Consider the following 27,095-nt stretch of genomic DNA (forward strand, 5'->3'; position numbering starts at 1 on the left):
AACATCAGGACCAACATCAGGTCCAACGTCAGGACCAACATCAGGACCAACGTCAGGTCCAACATCAGGACCAACATCAGGACCAACATCAGGACCAACATCAGGCCCAACGTCAGCCCCAACATCAGGTCCAACGTCAGGACCAACATCAGGACCAACATCAGGTCCAACATCAGGACCAACATCAGGACCAACATCAGGCCCAACGTCAGCCCCAACATCAGGCCCAACATCAGGTCCAACGTCAGGACCAACATCAGGTCCAACATCAGGTCCAACATCAGGTCCAACATCAGGCCCAACATCAGGACCAACATCAGGCCCAACATCAGGACCAACATCAGGACCAACATCAGGCCCAACATCAGGACCAACATCAGGCCCAACGTCAGGACCAACGTCAGGCCCAACGTCAGGCCCAACGTTAGGCCCAACGTCAGGACCAACATCAGCCCCAACATCAGGACCAACATCAGGACCAACATCAGGCCCAACATCAGGACCAACGTCAGGACCAACATCAGCCCCAACATCAGGACAACATCAGGCCAACATCAGGACCAACATCAGCCCCAACATCAGGACCAACATCAGGACCAACATCAGGACCAACATCAGGACCAACATCAGCCCCAACATCAGGACCAACATCAGGACCAACATCAGGACCAACATCAGCCCCAACATCAGGACCAACATCAGGACCAACATCAGGCCCAACGTCAGGACCAACATCAGGCCCAACGTCAGGCCCAACATCAGGACCAACATCAGGCCCAACATCAGGACCAACATCAGGCCCAACATCAGGACCAACATCAGGCCCAACATCAGGACCAACATCAGGACCAACGTCAGGCCCAACGTCAGGCCCAACATCAGGACCAACATCAGGCCCAACATCAGGCCCAACATCAGGACCAACATCAGGCCCAACATCAGGACCAACATCAGGACCAACATCAGGACCAACATCAGGACCAACATCTGGCCCAACATCACCAGGCCCCAACATCAGGCCCAACATCAGGACCAACATCAGGCCCAACATCACCAGGCCCCAACATCAGGCCCAACATCAGGCCCAACGTCAGCCCCAACATCAGGCCCAACATCAGGCCTAACGTCAGGCCCAACATCAGGACCAACATCAGGCCCAACATCAGGCCCAACGTCAGGCCCAACATCAGGACCAACATCAGGTCCAACGTCAGGACCAACATCAGGACCAACATCAGGTCCAACATCAGGACCAACATCAGGACCAACATCAGGACCAACATCAGGCCCAACGTCAGCCCCAACATCAGGCCCAACATCAGGTCCAACGTCAGATGCAACATCAGGCCCAACATCAGGTCCAACGTCAGGACCAACATCAGGCCCAACATCAGGTCCAACGTCAGGACCAACATCAGGACCAACATCAGGTCCAACATCAGGACCAACATCAGGACCAACATCAGGCCCAACTTCAGCCCCAACATCAGGCCCAACATCAGGTCCAACGTCAGGACCAACATCAGGTCCAACATCAGGTCCAACATCAGGACCAACATCAGGCCCAACATCAGGCCCAACAACATCAGGCCCAACGGGAGGAGATCTGGGAAGACGTGGAAAAGATTTTTTTGGAAGAATAAACCAACAAAATAGAAATTAAAGATGTACCATGTAACATTTTGGGGGTTTCCAACATCGGCTCGAGTCCATAAGGCCCTGGTCAAGTCAGTATTTAGTGATACATTATTTTTTTATTTAAACTGCTTTTTTCCATTTTGTTTTCCCTAGAATCTGCTATCTTCTTGAGCTAAAGTGTTTCAGGAGCCAAAAGCTGGCCACACCCCCTCAGCATGATTCACTTTTCAGAGCGTCCCAATCCACTCCAAAATAAACCGGTCGGAACGTGGCTGTAGATATGTTGTTGGTTTGCCTGAAATGTTCCACAGTATGGCATTAAACCGATTTATTAAAGCAGTTAATTCATTTGTTTTATTGCTAAAAACTAAACAAAAAAACGTACTTCTTACTAAAAACCCTAAAGCTAATCCCTTAATTAATAGTTACTCGGCCTGAATCATTCTTAATAAACTTGTTCATGCGTCATTAAGGCTAATTAAAGTTGACATAAAACAGATTTAATACAATCCTAATTCTCAGTTTTAATGCGGCTGTAATGCGATCCTTTTTGTGTTGACATCATTACGGTGCAGGTGGATCTGTTCCCCAAACGCTGAACGGGGAGCAGAACGTCAGACCACCATCTGCTCCACAGCCCCATAAAACCAGCTCCATCTTACAAATGAAAAGGCTCATCCCGCCACGAGCCAAAAGGTCCAGCCACAGGTGACCGAGCGTCTGTCACAGCCCAACAAAGACTCAGGAGGACCAAAATTAAGGGAAAAATGACCGAATGGCTGATTTGAAACGCTTCAGTTGCAGGTTTCTGACGGACACGGGGAAAAATATACAATGTTTTGCGATAACTGATTTGCTCGATCGGCTGTTTCTCCAAAGCTGCTCTCGTTTGAAATCAAGATTGACAGCACAGGTTTTCTCCAGTCGGTGGCGCTGAAGGCAGAGGACACATTTGGGGACAATAAAAACCTTAAATTTGACACGGAACACTCCCTCCACAACTGCTTCCCACTGAAAACCTTCAAAAAGTAAGATTAAAGACACTGCAGGAAAATCGGAAAAAATCTTAAAGACACATTTTACGCATTATTTATTTGTTATTGTCATTTTAACATTTTCCCCAGCGCCTCCGCTTTGGCGTCTCATGTTTTAGAATGTAAAATAATGCCTAGTCTGTTGTGCTCCCGCATCTGTGCTGGTGTTACCGTTATCTACTGGCAACAAAGGGGATTACCGTGGCACGCTGTAGTAACAAACACGATTTAGGGATGGTGATGATTTATGCACTCAAAATAAAGCAGAAGATCTCTTATTTTGACGTCACAATGCGGAAAATGCAGTGTTTTCGGCGGCTGAGAGCAAGAGGACCTCGTAAACAGTGATGTCATCCGCGCACTCGTCCTGGTGTGTTTTTATTCTGCGTTTGGCTGCGCTAGCTTCAGGCTCCTCCCACTGATCCGACACGAGTGATGTGGAGATGAAGTTCAACCCAATTAACCTTCAAATCAGTGTCAGAGCGGCGTCGTGAGGAACGAGAGTGTCACGTGTCAAAGCCAACACTGCATTTCCACAAGGTGATTTCATAAAGTCTAGAATAAAGTCAAATCTAGAAAAACTGCAAACATTTCGGATGATCTATTTTGTTATACCTTCACTTTTTATGTGTTATCCAAAAGATAACAAACCATAAAACATAAAATATATAATATAAAAGTATAATGTTGAACTTATTCAGTTATACGCACAAAAAAACATGCACCGCCTCTCCACAGCTCTGACCTGTAACTTGGCCTGGTGGTGTCACTTGCTTGTCTCCATGGAGATATGTTTAAAGCCATGCTGTGTAACCAGAGGTAGGTCAAGTAGTCTGAAATTTTAAATGAGTAACTGTCTGGACGTAAAATCAGATTATAGTTGTTTAATAGTTTAAAGTGAATTTAATTGGAAGAACAAAAGCATAACGAAGGCTCAAAAAGAGACGAAAAAACTGACACTTTTCCTCGAGTTGCACAGTTACTTCAAACAAAGTACAATTTCTTCAAAACATTTCACCCTGGAGAGACTCAGAAAGGACCATTTAGTAAGCTTTATTACTTGGGTTATTTGGCGCTCAGACCCCGGCGGGTCATGGACACTCTCCAGGGCCCGGAGACTGGTGGTGGTAGATGTGGTGAGAAGGTAGAGAGGATGATTAGGATGAGAGGGATGCAGAGGAGGAGGAGGGGAGGTGGTGGGTCGCAGTACGGTCTGAAGTGGTCGAGCCAACTGCATCAGGGTTCAAAATGAGACCGCCTGTGCGCTGATTGGGAGCAGAGGAGGTGCCACGGGGAGACGTGCCCTGGCATGGTGGTCAACGCAGATGTGGTGAATTTACGCGGGCTTCATTACTCAAGTAAATGTAACTGAGTAAATGTATCTACCTTGAGCATCTCCATGGAGACAAGCCGGTGGTCAAATAGATAAATGAAACAATGTGTCCGTCCTATTGTCTACATTCAGCAGTGAACCACCAGATCACCAGCACGCTCATCTTTAGTGGCTCCAGTCATTTTAGATTTGATTACTTCCTGAAAAAGTCACATTTCTCCAGATGAAAACAGTCCAATGTCTTCTCTGTCCTTCTCGTTCCTTCTCTGTCCTTCTCATTCCTTCTTTTTCCTTCTTTCCTTGTTATTCCTTCTCTTTCCTCTCATTCCTTCTATTTCCTCTCATTCCTTCTCTTTTCTTCTCATTCCATCTCTTTTCTTCTCTTTCTTCTCATTCCTTCTCATTCCTCCTCATTCCTTCTCTGTCCTTCTCTTTCCTTCTCATTCCTTCTTTCCTTCTTATTCCTTCTCTTTCCTTCTCTGTCCTTCTCATTCCTTCTTTCCTTCTTATTCCTTCTCTTTCCTTCTCTGTCCTTCTCTTTCCTTCTTTCCTTGTTATTCCTTCTCTTTCCTTCTCATTCCTTCTCTGTCCTTCTCTTTTCTTCTCATTCCATCTCTTTCCTTCTCATTCCATCTCATTCCTTCTCTTTCTTCTCATTCCTTCTCTTTCCTTCTCTTTCCTCTCATTCCTTCTCATTCCTCCTCGTTCCTTCTCATTCCTTCTCTTTCCTCCTCATTCCTTCTCTTTCTTCTCATTCCTCCTCGTTCCTTCTCTTTCTTCTCATTCCTCCTCGTTCCTTCCTGGAGAACATGTCCCACATTCCCGGAGCACAGTCCTGTTCCTGCAGAGCTGCTCTTCGAGTGACATCAGCCGCTCATCAAGTATTCCCTCCTCAGGCTTTACTGTAAGTCCTCTGCCTCGCTGCCATGACACAGCAGTGCATGATGGGACAGGTGACGAGCTGTGTTTAAATATAGAAATACATTATTGCATGCATTCTGTTCGATTTTTAGTTTTTATTACATGTGTCTATTCTCCTGCTGCGCTTGAACATTGCAACTCTGATCTAATCTTATTCCGGTTGCAAACATTTCCCATGGGAATTTTTGCACTGGAAATTTCCAAAATGAAAAATAATACACATAAACCATCATATGTTCAGCAGATATTTTTGCTGAATGCCAGATTATAGAGCCATTTCTTCTTCTTTTGATAACTAAACCCTCCATCAACTACTGCAATTTAAGGACCTGTGCCTGATTTAATTCATTCTAGTCACGATAGATGAGAAATACATAATTTAGTTGGGTTTAAACAAACAAATCAGGGTACCAGAGACGTAGAGAGGTGGGCGGAGTTAACAGTTCAAACTAAAAGGTGTTTAAACTTCGTCACTTCTCAGTGACGTCAGGCCTAATTATCCCATCTTCAGTCTCAGTGTTTAACTTGACTCGACTAATGAGGGGCATTTGTTTGGAAAAGTCACCAAACCGTCCTCCTAAAGCCCTAGTGGTCATATCTGGACATGACACCTTTGTGGATTGTTTCTCGTGAAAACACAGATATTTAAACAAGAGTAAATTCAGTTGGTTATGTGTCTGTACATCACTCCCAGTGTTAATTCACAATTTATTCTCAGTTTATTCCTGTTAACAATAATTATCTTATACATTTGACCCAACTTTGAAAATTCACAACATTTTGCTACACTAGTATCAATGTATACATCTTTTTTCCAGTCCATATATTTTCTTCTTCAGGTTCATTTGTAGGTTTAGGTGTCCATTTTTGTAAATAAACATTCTAAAATGGGCATAAAATTCATACCTTTTTTGTTTTTTTTACAACCAGAACCTGTAGTACAATTTAGAATTCCTGTTTCATACTGAAATGTCAAATAAAGTGAATTTACTTTATGTGGTTTTGATCAGAAATGTCCAAAATGCAAATCCACAAATTTTGAACTTGATGATTTACAGACAATAATATTTAGTCAACCACAACAATCTGCATATTTACACCAGTGATTATTCCTGTCTCAGATACAGAAACCAGGCCTTGTTATTCTGTATTTCAGGCTCCAACAATACGATGTTCCCGCCTGGTGATAAAACAGACCATTGTCTCTGTCTCGTTCTTTCCTGCAGAAGTCAAAGTCCACATTTGCCTCCTCCATGTGACCAGACCGGAATAGAACACACACACGGCCATCTTGATTTTGGTCGATAATGTAAAGTGCAAAGAAAATCTGCATAAACTGCTCAAATATCAGAAGAGTCCTAATCTTTACTGTCGTGGTTCTGACATTTACACAACAACAAATCACATCGTACAAAAGGTCAGCTGCATTTTAAAACGCAAATGACTATGGCTTTGTAAGCGAGTAATGTATAAAATGCTAACACATGATTAGCATTGGGGATTAGCACAGGTCAAGCATAATGGACTTCAAAAATGTTCTGAAAAATTGTTTGTAAGTGACTGAAACGTTCCCTGTGTGTGGTAATGGCGCCGCACTAAATATTAAATATGTTTCTAAGTGGTTTTGAGCTTTTAGTGCTTACTTTGATTTCTTTGATGAAGGTTTTTGACCTTTACAAGTCGGTGTAAAGACATAAAAAGCCGTTCAAAAGCTCTGATATCTGCGCTGACGGCTCTGTGAGACGGTATTGGCACGAACCGACGCCTTTCAGGCAACATTTGTGAAATTATTTGGAGTTTTAAGGCACAGTAAAAACTCATCGCTTAACGGTTTTCGTGATATGTGACGTTCGCTTGCATGAACAGATGAAATTGCCACGTGAGATATTTTTTGTTTTGTGTTCACATTTTGCAAAAGTCATTTTTCAGGGTTTTCAAGAGTAGTTTAGTTTATTTATATATTGAGATGGAGACACAAAGTGCACAATACATTATCACCTCAACAGGAGAGATGTTATGTACCAGCTTGTACTGATGTATTAAATGTTTAATGTTCACATATACAGTTTTCATGATCAGTTATTGTTCTGTTTTCACACAAACTGAGGCCTACGTCACGTGACTTCCAACTCTTCATTTGGCCCATCACTGCACATGTCCAGCGCCCTCAACCACTGCGCCACCGAGCATGATCCAATACTAGTCCGTTTTAAACTCTCTCCTCTTGTTACAGTCTCTAAAAACATGCAAATAACAGGACAAATCGCAAAAATCACTCAAAAGACCAAAGATCGGACACAGGACCTTGTCGAGAGGCAAAAGTACAAACTATTCAGCCAATCTTTCACTTCTAACGCTTGAAAGATTCATTAATATGTCAACGGAGGAGGTAAAGGAGTTAATGATTTGACAAAAATGAATATGTCAAGAGTCATGATAACGAGACAGACAATATTATGAGAAATGTGTTACGACATGTCTTTAAACTCGTCTTTAAACTTATTAGTTGAGGTTTAATTATCAGACAAATGTGAAATGAATCACAAACGTGCAAAAATATCACCTTATACCCTTATTTTTATTCTTTAACCGTCTCTTATTGTCGCATTTTCTTACTCTAAATGATACACTCAATAAAAGGACATTTGCAATATTATCTACATGTAAAAATATTGCGAACTTCTAATGCACTTTCAATAAAACAAATGTTATACACTGTACGTTTCATGTCATACTGTGAAAGTATCAGCGTGAGGAAGAGCAGGTGGCGGACCCTGAACAGAAATGTTACTTATTGCACCTGTTCAAAAATTCCCAAAATAAAAAAAAGACACCACGCATATCGTCATTGTAATGGCTATTATTTATTCAACATTTTAGTCAACAGGACATGAAGAGGAATGTCTAACAACGTAACAGGTTGATGAAGCACTACATCCGTCTAAATCTGAATCAGGACGCAACTGTCAGGCCAATCAGTCTTCCTCATCACGTTGAGCTCGACTCGCAGCGGGCCCGGGGCAAAATGATCGAGACGGTAACGAAACAATCACTGTCAAAACGCTCTGCACTGTGGGAGGTCGTCGTTCCGTGTAATTATGCTTTTGGAGACTGAAATAGTCCCTTATTTTGGTTGTCAAAGTTTTTCGTTTGGCAGAGTTTAAAGTTACATTTGATTAACTTTAAGCGATTAAGGCGAGACACTCCGGGCAAAACTCATTTAAGCTTTCACCTGGATTCACCACATTGTCCAGTCTGCACATAAATATGCATCGTCGCCGCCCAACTTCACACCCACCTCCAGTCAAACAACCTCTATGAACCCCTCCAATCTGGCTTCCGCCCACTTCACAGCACTGAAACAGCCCTGGTCAAAGTACTCAACGATCTCCTCACCTCTGCAGACTCCAGGGCCCTCAACATCCTGTTACTACTAGACCTCAGCGCAGCCTTTGACACTATAAACCATTCCATCCTCCTACAAAGGCTGCGCCAACTGGGTGTTGAGGGCTCTGCACTTGACTGGCTCACATCCTACCTCACCAACAGGCAAGAGTTCATTTCCCTCTCCGGTCACTCATCCACCCTCTCCCCAGTAACGCAGGGGGTCCCCCAGGGCTCAGTCCTCGGCCCCCTCCTCTTCATCTGCTACATCTTCCCCCTTGGTCACATCCTCCGCCAACTCAACCTGGACTTTCACTGCTACGCTGACGAAACCCAGATATACCTCACCACCAAATCCACCCAAAACCCTCCCCTCAGCCACATCGAAGCCTGCATCTCTACAATAAAATCATGGCTCACTCTCAACTTCCTCAAACTGAACAGTGACAAAACAGAGCTCCTCCTCATTGGCACCAAATCCACTCTCAATAAAACTGGTCCCTTTTCACTCAGCATCGACACCTCGACCATCACCCCCTCTACCCTGGTACGCAATCTCGGTGTCATCATGGACCCCACCCTCTCCTTCACTCCCCATGTCAGCCACATCGTCAAGACCTCATACTTCCACCTCCGCCGCATCGCCAAAATCCGACACTGCCTCACCCTCCCCGCTGCTGAATCCCTCATCCATGCCTTCATCTCCTCCCGCCTTGACTACTGCAACTCCCTCCTCACTGGCATCTCCTCCCATTCCCTCCATAGACTCCAAATGGTCCAAAACTCCGCTGCCCGCCTCCTCACCCACACCCGGTCCCGTGATCACATCACTCCCGTTCTCCGCTCTCTCCACTGGCTCCCCATCAAGCAGCGCATAAACTTTAAAATACTCCTCCTCACCTTCAAAGCTCTTCACCACCTTGCCCCCCCTACCTGTCTGACCTCCTCATCCCCCACCGCCCCTCCCGAGCTCTCCGATCCTCCTCCTCTCTCACCCTGGCTGCACCAACATCCCGACTCAAAACTTTTGGCGACAGAGCATTCTCCCGAACAGCACCCCGACTCTGGAACTCCCTCCCCCAACCTGTCCGCCACTCTCCCTCACTCACAACATTCAAATCCCGCCTAAAAACATACCTCTTCACCTAAGCCTATGACCTCCCCTACCCCTAGCCTCCTCTACCCCATTGCCTACACTTCTACCCCCTGTTACATCCCCATATTTTTCTCTCTACTTCTTCTGTCTTGTTCATTTTATTTGTATATTAATGTGTATTGTACGTGTTGTCCCCCCCTGTCTGTAAATACCCCCCCCCCTCCTTAAATTAGCACTGCACGCTCCAAACTTTACAATCGTGGACTTAATGAGATTTTGGCAGAAGGATTTGTTCACATCAAATTAAAGGCCTGATTTATTTACGTTTTAACATAAAAAAAAATATATATATATAAAGTAGCAAAATTAAACTTAAGGTCTTGTTTATTTAAAAAAAAGAATTATAATATCCCCAAAAATCTCCTCTGTAACATAAAAAAAATCTAACATATAAACAAAATGAAGTAAGAAGTTTAAACCTGGCTCCACCCTTTTTCATTTTTATTTGGATGGCACAAATATGTGGAAATATGTTTTTAAATTATCATTTTAATTTAAGTAGTTAATCTATAGAAGAAGATGTTTTTGCGATTTTGATATATACTGTATATTTGATATCTAAATTTAAGTTTGTTCCCTATTCACCTGCAGCGTCTCGCCTTAATTGTTCTTCTGATTAATAATTTGTTTACTTGGCAAATGAATATTCCTTTTACTGGTTTAATTTATGATGACATCAGAGTTTGTACATCATGTTGCTCTCCGACTCTGTAATGAATAGTGCTTTTTAAGTCACAGTAATCAGTACGTGGCAGAATGGATGGGACAATAAACAATAATGATAACGCTAATCGTGATTAAAAAGAGAAGACAATAATCGTTTGTTGTACAGTTTGTATAATCGCGATAATCAGCAACAAAGACAATCACCAGTATAACATTATGCAAAAAAATGCATTTATCCATGATGTTTTCACTTACGACAAAGTACATTCCTACCATTGCTGTTTGAACACCAAATTACCCATGAGAAACTTTATTAATCACATTAAAATAATAAATACTCATTGTGATATAAGGGTTAATTCCCCCCCCCCCATTTTTCTCGTGACGCAGAATTTCAAAATTGTCCCAGGCCTATTCTTGGGCAAGAGACAACATGACATGCAGATCCTGAAAAATGCCAATCGTAACATCACAAACACGAGAAGACATTGATAAGAACTCCCAAAATATTTCAATTTTCATCAAAAAGTGGTAAAAAGACTAGACTGGAGAATCAATGGTACTCGCCAAGGCTTTCCGCTCATCCCGCTCTTATTCAGTCCCGAGGTCTTTTATTAGAAAGAAGATGAAGGGCCCTAATAATGTCCGACCTTAAAGCAGCAGTAATCAATGAGAATGTTGTTCACATTGCCAGCTCTTTGGGCGTGGCCTGTGCTGAAAGTGTGTAGTAGAGAATAGTTAATCTGAAATTACTTATTGCATCGTACAAGAGGAATTTACTTTTTCAAAATCCTACTTCTAGTTCAAATTAGCCAAAATGATTATGTTTAAACAGGCCTTGGCCAATGAGGAAAGAAAAGATTAGACTTTCTGAGAACCACCAGATCTAAACTGGGTCAATAAAAGGACAATTTTATCTAAATTAGGGCTAAACCAGGTTAACTTAAGTAAAAATACATCATTGCCACAGACGGTTTACTCAAGGAAGGGCAAACATTTCAATAAAATGTCCTCTAAATAGTTCTAAGTAAACATTAGCAGATTGAGAAACACTGGCCCATAGAAATAAATGTCTTGTAGCAATTGCGAAAATGTATTTATTCGATTTTTGCTCTTGCTCAAAATGACCCATGTTTTATTAACAAATAGAGGCTCTGAAACCAGTGGAGTGGTACTAAACTACTCCAGCATAATCAAAAGGTGGCGAAAATACAAAACCAAAGCTTGCAGTGTGAACAAGACTGATGGACCTGCCTCCTCGGGAGACAACAACTTTCCCCTCGTCTTCATTTATTGCCAGAAACACTTGCTCTCAGGTTTTCTCCTTGTCTACTCAGACCACGGACGGACTCTGGCGTGGATAATGAACCTGCTGGTATCAAGAGGGCAGCCTTTGTTGCGTTAGTGATCAGAAAAGTCATTACTAACCCCGTCAGCCGGCAGTCCATTCTTGTTGTAACCTTATCGTGGCAATAGAAGGGAGCTTTAATCATGGGGGGATTAGGCGAACGTGAGCTGAAGTCGGGACAAGTGAATAGAGACGTAATTAGATGGAAATGGCAGGTGAGGCCGGGGGGGGTTTATGTTTGCAGGATAAGCCAGGCATGGGTTGTTGCACCTGGTCAATTAGGAGGTGCTGCATGTCATTTGTATTTGTTTTGGAGCCTTTTTGACCCATCAAACAGAACAAAATGTAAAAAAAAAAAATACAGCAATGACTCATTTGGGATCACTGGGACCGCGCCCCCGACAGTGCATTAGAAATGTTAAAATGTGATCAATTTTGCTACAGAAGGTTACGTGTTCACAGCAAATCTATTTGAGGTTAGAATATACTACAGGTAACAATGCACGAAGAGGAAAAAACGTACACGAAATATGCATTCATGTTACAGAATGTGGATAAAACACATAGGATTTTACTTTCATTCAAAGCTTGTGTAAAGACTATAAGCAGACGCAATCGTCACGTATGAAGCCACTTTTAACTCTTGTATCTAATTGTGTATCATTGGGCCACTAAACACTGTGTAGTACATTTATTTCCAAATGTCAGGACTTTTTATGGACCTTTTCTACAGTGTAGCGTCCCTCTAAACCAAGTAAGCACCAAATACGTTTTCATATGTGAAAGTCAGCCTCTGAGTCACATACTAGAACTAAATCTGAGCCCTCAAAAAATCAAACTGTACCTTTTTTCTCATTATCGATCCGTTTTAAAAGTCAAAGTCTTGAGAAGACACAAGCTAATCATTAGCATTAGCAAACATAGTTAGCTCATATGCTAGTGCGTCGCTTATAGCCATTATACTGAGCTTTTACAGTTGATTTGACAGGATACTTGAGCTAGCTCTGCAGAAAAAAAATATATCCTCTATAATGAATGTTCACAATGATACGGGACCGTTTGGGAAATCGTTTTAGAGAAGGTTTCATTCATATATTACCTCAGATATGACCAAATAATGCCTCTCTGTCAAGTTAAAGCTGTATGAAAGTCCACAAAAGCCTTCAGTGTCCCATGTTCAAAGGTGTTTGATGTCCGAGTCAGTTCTTTCTCCAAGGTCAGTGATGCATCATGGGAGCACAATAAACACTAAAGTACAAGACGGGCTCGGTCTATATAAATGTACTCTATTATAATACTATTGTATTCAAACGCTACATCCAGGCTGTCAAGCACTGGAGCTCAACAACTAAATATATAAAACAATGAATGACATCTTAATATTTAATCAACCCCTTTTCCACGACACTGAATGTAACGCTACAGTTATTCAAGTGTGCTAGCGTAAATGCTGCACCCAATGGCTTTAGATATGAAAAACTGACTGTTATTCATTAGTGGTAATATAATTATGCAAAAAGACAATACATTTATAGGCTCAAGGGAAACACCACTGGGCAGTTTTATATTGTCAATAAACATATATTGTGCAAGGTATTGCAAAGTGGCAAAAGAACAGCCAATTAACTAAGCTTCATATTTTGAAGCATGTTTTTGTTTCCTAAATTCACTAAACATGATCAAAGTCCACAATGTACTTGAGTCGGCCATTTTCCCTTTCCAACTGATATTTAATAAGAAGGTCGACCAAACATTAGCTACTTAACAGAGTTATGACTAAAGTACTGAAGCTGTGTTTGTGAAACACATTTTAAGGTTAATATATTATATTGTATACATTATGTGTCATAAATATACATAATTAGCCTACAGTAATTGAGGAATAATATTAGAATATTTTGCTATCAATAGGCTAATATAAATAATCTTCCTGAACAGTACTCCATATAAGACTAGATGATTTAAAAGGAATTGAAAAGCCAAATGGCCAAAGCGTTTCCTATAAAAGTTAACAATTACTAACTAAAAACGCAACAAGCCTTGAAGGCTTCATGTATGGCTGTCACAATATTGTTTTAGGCTATAGCTTGTACATATACATATATATATATATATATATATATATATATATATATATATATATATATATATATATATATATATATATATATACATATGTGTGTATATATACATATTTAAAGATATACATATAGTATAAAGTGATCGTGTCATTTGGATAGTTTCTAGTATTTCAAGGCCTTGGTTGGCGTAAATATATATTTTAAACATATATTTTGGGATGCGCAGGTTGGATTTGATAATTGAGAGATCCCTGAATACCTTTTGGGTATTTTCTCAAATTACGACAACGTTATTGACTGATATGGAAGCATCGATGGTCTTTAAAAGAACAAACATTCTTTTCATAATCGACATTTAGGTCCTATCCGATGCTAGTCTTGTTATTTAATATATATGCAAAATTATTACCATTTATTAATGGTAAAACATATATATAATAATACATAGCCAAGTTAAAACTCTGTTAAAATAAACATTGAATATTGAGTGATGCCAGCCATTCGTCTGCTTCCAAAAGGACAAATCAACTCTTACATGCAACACACAGGTATTTAAGAATGAGCCGCTGTTCGCCAACAGCTAATGCTATGCAAATGCTAACATTATGATAAACATGCATGAGTCTGTCAGAAAGGCTACAGCTTATTGAAAAGCTATGACGAGATAAACACCATCCCTGACCGTAAATGTGGTTGAAGACCTTGGGCGTGGCATCTACAGTATGTCGCCTGACAATCTAGAAGTATAATTTCTTATCAAACAGTAGATTTTCACCTGAGTTATAACAACAGTTTGTACGAAACACTATTACACCAATTTGAATGTTTATAAAAGCTGTGTTCAATACAGCGTCACATGAAGGTAAAGTTTCACACGGTAAATAAGGAAAGAGATGCTGGATTTGTAACCGCTAATGCTCTAGAAAGCACTTGTTATTTACATAAAAGCACTAATCGTCTCCGCTCCAAATGTCAAAGAACCTTCAACTCTTGCGTCAACGTCATCTACGCTAAAACTAGGTAGACAGCACGAGCTAACGACTCCGCTAACACTTTCCGCCATCTTGGAAAGGTAATGGAGATCTACAGCACGCTTGACCAGTCCCATCAGAACGCCGTGGCTCTATAGCTCAAAGCCGGGCCAATGCGGGACGTCCGACACTAGGGGGCGCTCCAACCAAAGCCTGACTGTCAGAGCGGGGGCAGCGTGATCACTCTAGAGGAAACCGGGCGGCAACAGGCCCACCGTGAGGTCAGCGGGGTCACAAGAGGTCGTCGTAGTCCAGGAGTTTGGAGTGTCGGCGACTCTTCCACAGGCGGAACAGGCGGAAGTCAAAGTAGGTCTCGATCATTTCTTTACCTGAAGATGAAGAAGAGGGAAAGGAGATACGTTAGCACATTTATCAAATCAAAAGAGTACGGAAAATGAGGATTATTAGCAGAGGACCCAATTATTTTAGCTACACTTTTACTGACTTTACTTGTTGTAATCCATGGACATTGTGGATACTGTACAGGGCTCAGATTAAGGATTTTTCACTTGTATAGCGGCGCTGCTAAACAATCGAAATTTGTATAGCAATTTCATAATTGCATAGCAAAACACGAAAGTGACTAACAATCAATATTTTCCATTGATATAACACGATCATTTATTTAAATGTATTTGTAAACATTCTATTAAAGAAAACTCTTAACAAATTAACTTTTAAACACTTTTTAAACATTTCTTCTTTAACTAAAACTTGCAAATAAAATTAAGTGTTGAACAAATTAATCAACACAAAGTCAGATGGCCTTATTTACAACTTTCTTCCATATCATCATCAATCAGATGACTATTTGCAGGAGTCTCATTTACATATTAATTGTCATTACACACAAAAAAAGGTATTAAGCTTCTGATGGTAAAATAAAGGTTGCTGTAGTGTTCATCATGGTGTATTTTATGTGTTATTCAAATTGTACCGCTCTATTTGACGTTCCATTTCATTTTTCGTTTTGCTATTTGATGATGGTCCCTAAGTACTCTCGTCACCCCTCCGGCTGCACATTTGATGACGGTCCCTAAGCACTCGCCTCAGCTCCGGCTGCACATTCGGATCAGTGTAATTCGCTTCGCCCAAAATACGCATCTGATTTTTAAAACGAGGTTGTGTCACTTGGCAGTGTAAATATGAGTATTTTGGCATGTGAATGATCTGCAAAGACTTTTGCGTTTAGGAGTTATTGACCTCGGAAGTCCAAATCTGTGACGCTAACTTTACCGCACGTGGCTCCTCCCACTTTCAGACTCGATCTGAGACTGCAGCGGGACTCGTCATGACAACACAGTGTTCTACATGTGTCATGATGTTATTGACGATCGATTGACAAGTGATTAGTACTTTTAGGCGCTTTGGTTGTACAATTGAACACACATTTTTGTATCGCAAAAGCTGCGATACAAACACTTTTTTTCTGACGAATGCATCGCATTTGAGAGAAATTGCGTCGCATTTTGCGATGGGATACCGCTTATTCTGAACCCTGCTGTATGTTGTGCTTAAGGTGTTTGCAGCTCTTTATGTTAAGTGTAAATGTACAAGGTTATATAGATGTTATAATCGCAGGCTACTGCCCATTCCCTTTTCAGACTTTATGCACATAATTATTTTTTTGTATTGCTTTGGCCTTTGGGAGAATGTCTGAATAAACTAACTAACTGAAATTGAGGGGCACCAGCCAAATTTGGATGGAAAATGTTTCTTTATGTGTCTCTCAAGCCAAACATTTCTGACTGACAAATAAAGCAGATCGCTATTACCGTTTATAAATTTACCACAAATCTTTCAAAAGCAACAGATACATTTACTGTGTCACGTTCATTCAAATTCACCGACACCAAACAGCCTTTTGATTAAGAGCCTCTTTTGACACAATCCCAAGCGAAATGCAAAGGTTTTTTCTTCAATTAGTCCAATGTACCGGTAAACGTTCGAAACAGATTCAATTTACCCAAAGTGAACAAAATGCCCGTTTCCCCCGTTCACGACTCGCCTGCTTCTCTCCGCCGCAAAATAGACTTTCTGCTGCCTTTGGAGTGAGACGACCGGGCGGTATCGACGGAACTGTATATGCTGAGCGTACATTGTGAGGATGAGACGGACGGTTTGTGACACGTCGCCGTGTTCAATGACTCTTGGACGCCGTGTCATTGCTCACTGTCTCGAGGCTGCCGATAAGAAGAATGACCTCCGCTTTGACCAAATGTTCGTGGCTTCACTGTGAGCTGCTCAGTGGACAAACATGTTCAGAATCTGCAATGAGACTGTTGACTGAGTGGCATTGAATAAATCGGGTTTACTCTCAACTATTGGAATATCTTTTAACAGCATGGAAAGCAAATGCCATAAAAGAAGACACAAGAGGTGGGCCATATTGACGAAAAAACTATCGATTTTTTTCATCATCTCAGTTATGATCGAGCAGTTCATGAGAAATGTGCTGTGCCTGTATTTGTCTTTGATTTGACTGATTTCACACTCAAATGGAATGAACTTTTGAATTAAAAACTCCTGCTTGTTTGTCTGGATGAACCCTCTCTACGCCCCAGGTCAGGACTCCGGTCTGGATCCGGACCCAAACGCAGTCCCGCGCGGACCCAAAGAACTGGGAGTTTCTTTGTCTCTCCTCCCTCTCGCTCTCGCTCTAAACACACAGGAGCCTGACCCGCCCCATGAGCCCACTGCCCACGCATGGATCGCAGCGCGGCATGAAAGCTTTTACATCGTGGGGGATCAGTCTGATGTCTTTTTATCAATAAGAAACAAGCGTCGCTCTGACTGATGAAACTTCGCTCTACAAAGCTCAACTTTCCTGTTCTTTAGAGCAACGAGAGGAACGTAAAGGTTTTTGCATTTAACTCCATTCAGCCGATTACTAAATGCTCTTCATCTGCCTGGATGAACTCTCTCTTCACTAAATGAACTGCTCTTCATCTGCCAGGATGAACTCTCTCTACACTAAATGAACTGCTCTTCATCTGCCTGGATGAACTCTCTCTACACTAAATGAACTGCTCTTCATCTGCCTGGATGAACTCTCTCTACACTAAATGAACTGCTCTTCATCTGCCAGGATGAACTCTCTTCACTAAATGAACTGCTCTTCATCTGCCTGGATGAACTCTCTCTTCACTAAATGAACTGCTCTTCATCTGCCAGGATGAACTCTCTTCACTAAATGAACTGCTCTTCATCTGCCTGGATGAACTCTCTCTACACTAAATGAACTGCTCTTCATCTGCCTGGATGAACTCTCTCTACACTAAATGAACTGCTCTTCATCTGCCAGGATGAACTCTCTACACTAGATGAACTGCTCTTCATCTGCCTGGATGAACTCTCTTCACTAAATGAACTGCTCTTCATCTGCCTGGATGAACTCTCTACACTAGATGAACTGCTCTTCATCTGCCTGGATGAACTCTCTTCACTAAATGAACTGCTCTTCATCTGCCTGGATGAACTCTCTTCACTAAATGAACTGCTCTTCATCTGCCTGGATGAACTCTCTCTACACTAAATGAACTGCTCTTCATCTGCCAGGATGAACTCTCTCTACACTAAATGAACTGCTCTTCATCTGCCTGGATGAACTCTCTCTTCACTAAATGAACTGCTCTTCATCTGCCAGGATGAACTCTCTCTACACTAAATGAACTGCTCTTCATCTGCCTGGATGAACTCTCTACACTAGATGAACTGCTCTTAATCTGCCTGGATGAACTCTCTACACTAGATGAACTGCTCTTCATCTGCCTGGATGAACTCTCTACACTAGATGAACTGCTCTTAATCTGCCAGGATGAACTCTCTCTTCACTAAATGAACTGCTCTTCATCTGCCTGGATGAACTCTCTACACTAGATGAACTGCTCTTCATCTGCCTGGATGAACTCTCTACACTAGATGAACTGCTCTTCATCTGCCTGGATGAACTCTCTACACTAGATGAACTGCTCTTCATCTGCCTGGATGAACTCTCTACACTAGATGAACTGCTCTTCATCTGCCTGGATGAACTCTCTACACTAGATGAACTGCTCTTCATCTGCCTGGATGAACTCTCTACACTAGATGAACTGCTCTTCATCTGCCTGGATGAACTCTCTACACTAGATGAACTGCTCTTCATCTGCCAGGATGAACTCTCTACACTAGATGAACTGCTCTTCATCTGCCTGGATGAACTCTCTACACTAGATGAACTGCTCTTCATCTGCCAGGATGAACTCTCTGTAAATGAAAGTTTCAGTCCTGGATCATCTGTGGGAGTTGGATCTCTCTTTCACTGTGGTTCTCCTGCAGGTTTCTACTTTTTCCCACACCGCAGTAGTTGTAGTTTTAAGGTTTAAAGCAGTGGTTCTTAAACGTTTCAGTACTTTTCCTAAACAAGCTTTCTCTTTTGAGGTTTACCTTGTGTGATAAAAAACATCATTTAAAGCAGGCATGAAGGTTAAATTGCCTCCTAAGCAATAATTAATCCAGCCCAGTTAATTTTAAATCTTTTGTAAGTTATAATTCACATATACACAATTTAATTGAGACGATCATTATTATTAATTTACCAGTTTAGAATTTTAATTTAGCAATGATTAGAAAATAGATTAGCAATACCAAACAAAACTGACGCCTTCATAAAAACACTATCTGTATTTCTAAATGCTGATGAAAGTCAAGCATCTGCTCTTCTTCAGGTCCTGCGTCTTCTTCTGTACATATTTCAAGACAAATGTGCTTTGCTGATGATTGATTGTGATTATCCGCGCAGCGCAAACATATTAATAAAGACTCGCTCTGGGATTAAGAATATAGCGGGTCATATTTCAGTGTTTTCTGGATTGTTTTACATGAAATAAAAAGTGTTAAAACGTTTTAGTCTCCTCTGATGTGAGCTTTTACTCATCTGCATAATGCCATTTTTTAAACAACTTGTTGCATTACCATTGTTTTCATATGTTGATTGCACCCCATTGTTGTGTCATGATTTGATTATCTAACCTTCTGTTGGTTAAATCAACCATTTTGGAACTGCTGTTGTGATTTTGGGCGTTACAAAAATGAAGTGAATTGAAAAATGAGTGCAGAGACATGAGTATACTATACTTTTACAGACAGTATACGTACATATCTCCCAACAACTGCCTCTTTGTCAAAATACCTCCTGCCTCTACAACTACTGCAGACTTCTACTGCAGTTTGGACAGTAAGTTTCCATCGTGTTGTTCTTTAACTCCCCACAATCTGGTGGTAAGAAATATCTGTAGCCACAGTCGACAGTCCAATGCTATGTCCATATTAAATAAATAATAATAGTAGTAAAGAAAATACTAATTTTGACCAGGCTTTTAGCTAGAGGGCCGTCTTCCTGTCTTTTGGACGGGGTGTCTCGACATGTGGACGGACATTTTCGAGGGCATGGACGGTGTAATTTTTATTAATACATTTTAGAAAAGTTTTTAAATCGGGCCGGGAAGCGTTTGACGATAGTCCGCCGTGGTCCGTGCCTTGACAGTTGAGTGTTTACAAGTGAAAATTTGCATGCTGCGCGCTGATTGGTCGACAAAGTTTGTGTGCTTGGCTCTGATTTGCTGCCGAGCCGTGGTCCGGAAAATGCCGAACCTCCACGGCCAAATACCATGTAAAATATGGCGCGATACGCAGAGTGTGATCCGCACGGCCGAGAGGCGCAGGCGGCCCGAGAGTATGGAAAGTCAATATGATACGAGAGGCGTGCGCGCGCCGCTCTAGATCGCCTCCGCGTTAAAAGCGCCACTTTATTTAGTAAAAACGTCTAAAAAAGGTCGTGAAACACAAATTGGCTTTCCATAGCCTTCACGCGAGCGCCGAAGGCAAGAGCAAAATTTTTAAAGCCCCCAACAGTTTTAATTCTATGTAGCATTTTATTCCACATATATGACATAATTAACGTGCAGAACTTTAATTGGACCATGTAACAGAAAACTTTACAAAATACATAGCATTGAGTCACAAATAGAATCTTAAATCTCATTAACTGTTATTTCATCCATGACCTGTTTCTTTAGGGTAAGTTTGCTGACGTTACAAACAGTCAGACGTAAGCGTCGCCCTCAGCTACAGCTTCATACGGTGCAAAAAAACCAAAGCTCTTGATACTTCAGCAACATCACTAATTGGAGAGCGTGCTGACGACTCATCTGTGCCCGGTTACTTTTAGCGGGTCGTACTAAGAACAGAGCGTGGGATGCAAATGAGCCGGTGACAACGAGCTCCTTTGTCGTGAATCCAGGACAAAACGCATCGATAATGATCCTGCTGAGCTCCTCCCGTGAATCCTGCGGGATGTTTTACTATTAACCCAGCGAAAATGCAAATGTGTCGTCAGGGATCGAACAACAGCAAACACTTGACATTACAAGTGATGCCAAGGAAGGAGCTTTTGCATAATGGATTTTGACCTAACGAAGAGCTCTTTGCCAAATAAGCTACTGCAGTTATAGAAGTAAGTATGTCGTTGAGTAGATGACCTTCTGAGGTTGCACGTGAAATAGATCGAAGCTGAGAGGGCGACAGCTTCAAGTTTAAGGTCGGTTTAAAAGAGTTCATTCATAATTAAACCACGACAGGATTCATATTTCTCAGACTTCCTGTATCGCAAAATGTGTCATATTCGATTTGGCGCAGAAAGGATCAATTAATATTTAAAGTTGACCAACGTGGGGCAGGGAATATCTTAAAAGTGTGGTGCTTGCAGTGCGTAAGTGGAAAATGATACAATTTCATTAACTATAAGAAAGAACATCACATTTTTATACAATGCATTATTTATTTTGAATTTTTAACCTAATTTTGGACACTTTCAATTTTTGCCCTTGTGGGTTTGCTATTTAGTAAATTTTAGCATTCAGTTTGGTGAAGTTTTGTTGATGTTTGAATCCTTTAAAATCATTATTATTATTATATATTTTTTTTCTTTTATTCTTTTTTTTTTAAATAATCTATATTTTGCTATACATTTATATTTGTTTCTTTAATCTTTTTCCCATTGCAATTTGAGTATGTAGTCATCTTACAGACAGTAGTGGTGGGCAGATCATTACCAATACAGTATACACTATATATAGTAACAAGGTAAAGTGTCAATTCTCATGCAAAAATATTGACACATAAAATTACAAAGAAAAAGTTTTATTATTTATTAATTAACCCTTTAAGTAATCGTTCATAGTTTAGTTTCCCTGGACATATATATATATATATATATATATATATATATATATATATATATATATATATATATATATATATATATATATATATATATAATTTTAAGGTCAATTGAAGCTGGTGTGGAGTGAAAATAAATAATGATATCTACAGAATGATTAGAAAATAAAAATGAAAACAAATATTATATCTTTTGAATGGAAAAAAGTCCTCAAAATGTCGGCTATAACAGGAAGCAGAAATCCATGAATAAACCAAGGCAAAATTCTCATTAGTAGATTATAGTTTCAATGCATTTTAATCGAAAATTGAACAGTATTAATATTAATACAGCGATAATTACCATAGTAACATCCCTGGTCTCACCCATCACTAATAGACAGCATTTTTTCCTGACCAATTTAAGTCCAAAACATGTTCTACTTTACGTCCAAACACACTTGACAATGACAAATACCGTGACTTGGTGTCATGGCGGACTGCGTCGAGCGGTTTGTGGCTCAGTGCTGGTCGTCTGACATCAGAACGACATTTTAATTGAGAGGATAATTGGCCGATAGCGCGGACGTGGCTTGAGAGATGAGCGACCGCGACCGGTGCACATCCTCCGCCTCCGTAATCTTCTTCCACACTGCGGCGCGGCTCTGGCACTGACTAATGTGGGCTATTACCATTCAGAATGCGCTCGGTCCAGTAAGGAGGGAATCAATGCAAGAATGTAATCAGAGTTCACACGGCGGATGAGTCGACACTCCTGAAGTGCACTGACTTTAATAACCAAGTCAAATAGCAGCGGTTGGCAGTGTATTGCTGTTTAGTAGTTGCAGAATTGCTTTTTATTCATTTGAATTTGTCAACACTGGCATTGCACACTTAAAAACATCATTACAGTAGCACTTTATAATAACTACATCTTAATCAGCCATAACAAAGATGATCAAATGGTTTATTAAGAATGATTCAGGCTGAGTAAACCTACTTAATTAAGGGGTCACGAGTTGTTAATTAAGTTAGCGAAGTGAACTAAGCCTGAATCATTCTCAATAAAGTCATGGTTTGTGTTTGGCTGCTACATATGTCATATACATATTTAAATGTTCACTCATTAGTCGGTTCAAAAAGATAAATCTGATCCACTAAGGACAACCTGATAATGACGCATTAACTGAGTTTCCATCACTTTATTTTTCGGGAGTGTCTGCAGTGCCGCGGCGCGCGGCCAAAACGGCCATGTTATTTTTGTGCCGGCCGCGCGCCGCGGCTCCTGAAACTGCGCCGCTATTTGACCACATTTTAGCGCCATTTTAGACCGCGCCGGGTTAAGGTTAAGGTTAAGGTTAGGGTTAGGGTTAACCATGAGGCTATAACGGGCTATAAGGGAAACGCCGCGGTACCTGAAACTGCGCGGTCCGCGGTTCTCCAGCCACGGCCTTATTTTTAATGCACATTTTCAAGTATTGCATAAGAAACAGGAGGTGGAAACAACATAATATTGCATTTATAACAGTTTAAACTAAATTTGAAAGGTGAAAACTCACATGAGCGTCGGACCACAAACCTCCAGAAGGAGGCACCGGAGCGGACACAGGGGATGAACGAAGAATAAATGATCCACATCGTCCCATCGGGTTCAGGCTGTTTGCCCCAAAAAAGGGTTTGGAAGTAAAACGTGTCTTACAGCGTTATTGAACCTGCTCAAGTGTGGACATGAAGTATGTAGGTAAATACCAGATACAGTGCGCCCTCTGCAGGATTAGCGGTGTCACGACACAGAACAGACAGGCGGCTCCCGTAACTAGGGCAACACCACACACAGATATACACTCAAACGCTTTGATGGAAACGGAACCAAATTTGCATATAGTACTTGGAACAATATACCGGCCATCTTTGCTGTATTGTTGTTGTTTTCTTTTACTAAATGCATGACGAACTGTGCAGTAAAGTCATGACCAGAGAAAAGCCTTTATGATTTGACAGATTCTGAACGAAAAATATGAACCAAATGTAGCTTGCAATGACCACGATATTATAATTCATTTCACTGATAAATCTCGGTGAAATTCCCATAATAACAGGTTATGATCGGGGCAAATACGCACAAACGACCACAGCAAACGCTTGCGTATGTAACTTTTTCCATCCCCCAAAAAAGGGCCTGTGAAGTAACGTCCCTGTAAAGCGCCACGTTATTTCCCTCATGACAAATCATCTCGTTTATGCAACAGTGATGAGAACGTGGTGCGTGCTGCAGCCTCCCGCTCACTCACCCTGCGCAGACAGCTCCAGCGGGGACTTGAATTCCACTGCGGAGGGTCTCATCAGCCTCTTCAGAGTCTGGATTAGCTGCAGGGCACAACACACACACACACAGTTTAGCGACGGGCGTGTTTACAGTGCATTCAGTCGCACGGAGAGAACAAACAAACAGACGCAGAGAAAGATTACGTGCATTTTAGAGAGAAAAAAGACAGAGCGTCTCCGGAAAATGGTGCGCGCAACGCTTCGTCTGCTAAAGGTCAGGGTTTGAGAGAGGAGGCAGAACGCAAATGAATCCGCGCGTACAAGACGGAGGGAAAGGTATGAATCATAGAGTAAGTGGCATTACACATAAGCCATTTTCATAACAGCAATATGAGTGCTAATCAACCATTTTGAACGTGAAAAACGGTTGGTTTCAAACTGTTTGCAGCGGTTCAAAGTTATTCCTTATGCGTTCCAAGCGTGCTAATTATTCCCGGCGATGAGATTACGAGTCCTTTTTCTTTGTCAGAGGTCAGAGTTCAGTTTTATCACAAAGGTAAAGATAAAAATAAGTAACTTCCTGATTCCTGATGCTTTGTCATTAGACGCAGACAGCACACAGCAGTCTCATTTGGACCTTAAGAGCTATTTTTATATTAGTGGGGCAAAACTAATTTAGCTCAACTACATGGGACAGTAGACAGACAGGACCTACGGGCAACATATGTGGACGGGATTAATCTTCTATACCATTAACCTATTGGAAATGTGTAAATGTACATTTTGACATAAGATTGTGTTTTTTTGTTTGGCTTAGTAGTTGGACGACTCATTGAACCAAAATGATAAAAAGATCATTGTATTTAAAAATGACGGTATACACATTTTAGTAGCTCATTTTGTTTAGGTTTATAGCTGTACTTCCTGATTGTATTTGATGATATCACACTAGAAAATTAGCTTGCAACCACTAGGCCAAATCTAATCTATTGAAAATAAAATAAAATGAATACAATTAAAAATTAAGACAAATGAAAATATATGAGAGCACCTTAATTTTGTTGAATTATTGTTCAGGGGTAAAAAAATATATAATCTTTTGAGTAAATGGATATAGTGTCCCTGGTGTGATGTCACTTCCTGTTGTTTTCTACAGCTTTTTCTCCACAAATAGCTACTTGATGTGGTCACCTGCTCATCGTGAGTTTGAATCTGGCTCTTGATAATTTGCTACATGTCATTCCCCAGTCTCATTCCCAGTTCACACTACACTATCCTGACTAATAGATCTTACGGGCCAAAAAAATCCTTTAAAAAAATCAGTTTTGTGACAATTGCAGCGTAAGCCCAGCTGTTTCAATGAACATTTCCTCACTCCATCGACTCAAGCTCCAAGTGATGTTGTTTTTGCCCTCTATAATGTCGTCTGTAATGTAGTTTATAGCGTAACCAGCAGGGCATCCGTAGTCGTGTGCCGCGCTGTTGGATACCGGCTCCATATGCTCTTATGTTAACATAGGGTTCTATATATGGCGGATAATTACGTGTATATACAGGATGACGTCAACGGATGGAGGACTGAACAAACGTAGCCGGGGAGAGTATACTGATAATAAAGATGGAACAGAATGGCATCGTGTTAACAGGAGGCGGGAAATGGGGGGTGGAAAATGTTCTAAGCGACACATGGCGTTTTTTTTTTAATGTAAGGATTCCAAAGAACGTGGACAACACTAACAGACTAATAATGTACTAAATTAATGTATTATTTATTACATGAGGCAGTTAACAGTTGACAAGCTAAACTACAGGCTAAATCAGGGGTGGGCAATTATTTTCCTCTGAGGGCCATATTCGATTCCGGGCAAGTAGCGGAGGGCCGGCCCACGATCATTAGTGTTCATTTTTTGAGGTTGTTAAATATCAACTAAAATATCACTTTTCTGTCAAATATAGGCTATTGAATCTATTATTGAAACATGCTGAGGGCCACATCTTGTCCCTGGGGCCACAAATGTCCAGGTCTGGGCTAACTCAATGTGGCAAATGAATTAAACATCTCAGTGAATTAATGTTTTGTTTTGTTTTTTTCCTCTTTAAGCTTCTCCCAGCTTTTTGGTGGTGTCATAGTACAATTTCAGCACATATATTGTAGCTGGAAAAGTGGAAGTATCTATAGAATTAAAAGTATCGTATAGGATAAAGTTTAAGGAGATAATCCTCTGGTTGTTGTGCAAATACTTAAGTTTCATTTTGTCATTATTACTGAGCAATTTCCATTATTCACACATCATTATCCATTCTTATTGACATCAAGAGATCATATTCAGCCTCTACATTGAGTTTTTTTTGTCAATAATTTTTTTTTTTTTTTTTTTTTTAATGAAATCAATGAAGTCAATGAAATCAATGAAATCAATGAAATCAATTAAATCAATGAAAATTCTATTAATTTGATTAATTCAATTCAATTAAATAAATTCAATTAAAACAAAATAAAGGAATTGAACATTTAAAATAAGAATTTTGAAAAAATAAATGAATAACACGTCAACAAAAGAAAAGAAAAGAAAGGTTATGGCACATAGAGTCCCAGATAGGCGTCCCATTCTGTCCAGTTTCTGTCAAATTTGTCCATTCTACATTGAACTTATTATACATCAAACATACTTTGTTCTGCTTGGAAGGGTCTATTAAGCCACAACACACGACTTAAACACAACTGCTATTGTTCTTTGTCTGTTATGTATTCGTTTTCCGACTTAATCACTCAGGCCGTGATGTGAGTCTGGTGACAATACATCAAATTAAAAGGTGAGGGTCGTTAATCAGTGGGAGTGAACTAGAGATGATGAACTCCAGACTCAGGCTTTTAGAACAAGGGTAGTGCCATCGAGGGGCTGCTGACATTTACCAGGAGCTGATTCATAACGCACTTCACAGTCGCTGTATTTACCAGACAAACACGGGGCATTGGTAGAGATGGAATATACACAGACAATAGACAGTTATTGCATGAATCTGCACCGTGTTGGTCC

The 27,095-nt window shown here is 40.8% G+C and overlaps 1 protein-coding gene across 1 annotated transcript in view; it reads right to left on the minus strand.

Annotated features, from left to right (window-relative positions):
* Positions 1 to 14,046: 14,046 nt before the first annotated feature.
* nsmfb (NMDA receptor synaptonuclear signaling and neuronal migration factor b) overlaps positions 14,047 to 27,095 on the minus strand; it is a 62,705-nt gene continuing 49,656 nt past the window's right edge. Inside the window, exons 14-15 of the mRNA XM_072433843.1 lie at positions 24,084 to 24,159; positions 14,047 to 14,921 (exon numbers count right to left, since the gene is read on the minus strand). Coding sequence (XP_072289944.1) covers positions 14,824 to 14,921; positions 24,084 to 24,159 — 174 coding nt within the window. The 3' untranslated portion in view covers positions 14,047 to 14,823. The remainder of the gene's footprint in view (positions 14,922 to 24,083; positions 24,160 to 27,095) is intronic.

Source organism: Eucyclogobius newberryi, unplaced genomic scaffold (assembly GCF_026437365.1).
Source record: "Eucyclogobius newberryi isolate DKJ021-1_F unplaced genomic scaffold, fEucNew1.0.hap1 SCAF_6, whole genome shotgun sequence".
NCBI lineage: Eukaryota > Metazoa > Chordata > Actinopteri > Gobiiformes > Gobiidae > Eucyclogobius > Eucyclogobius newberryi.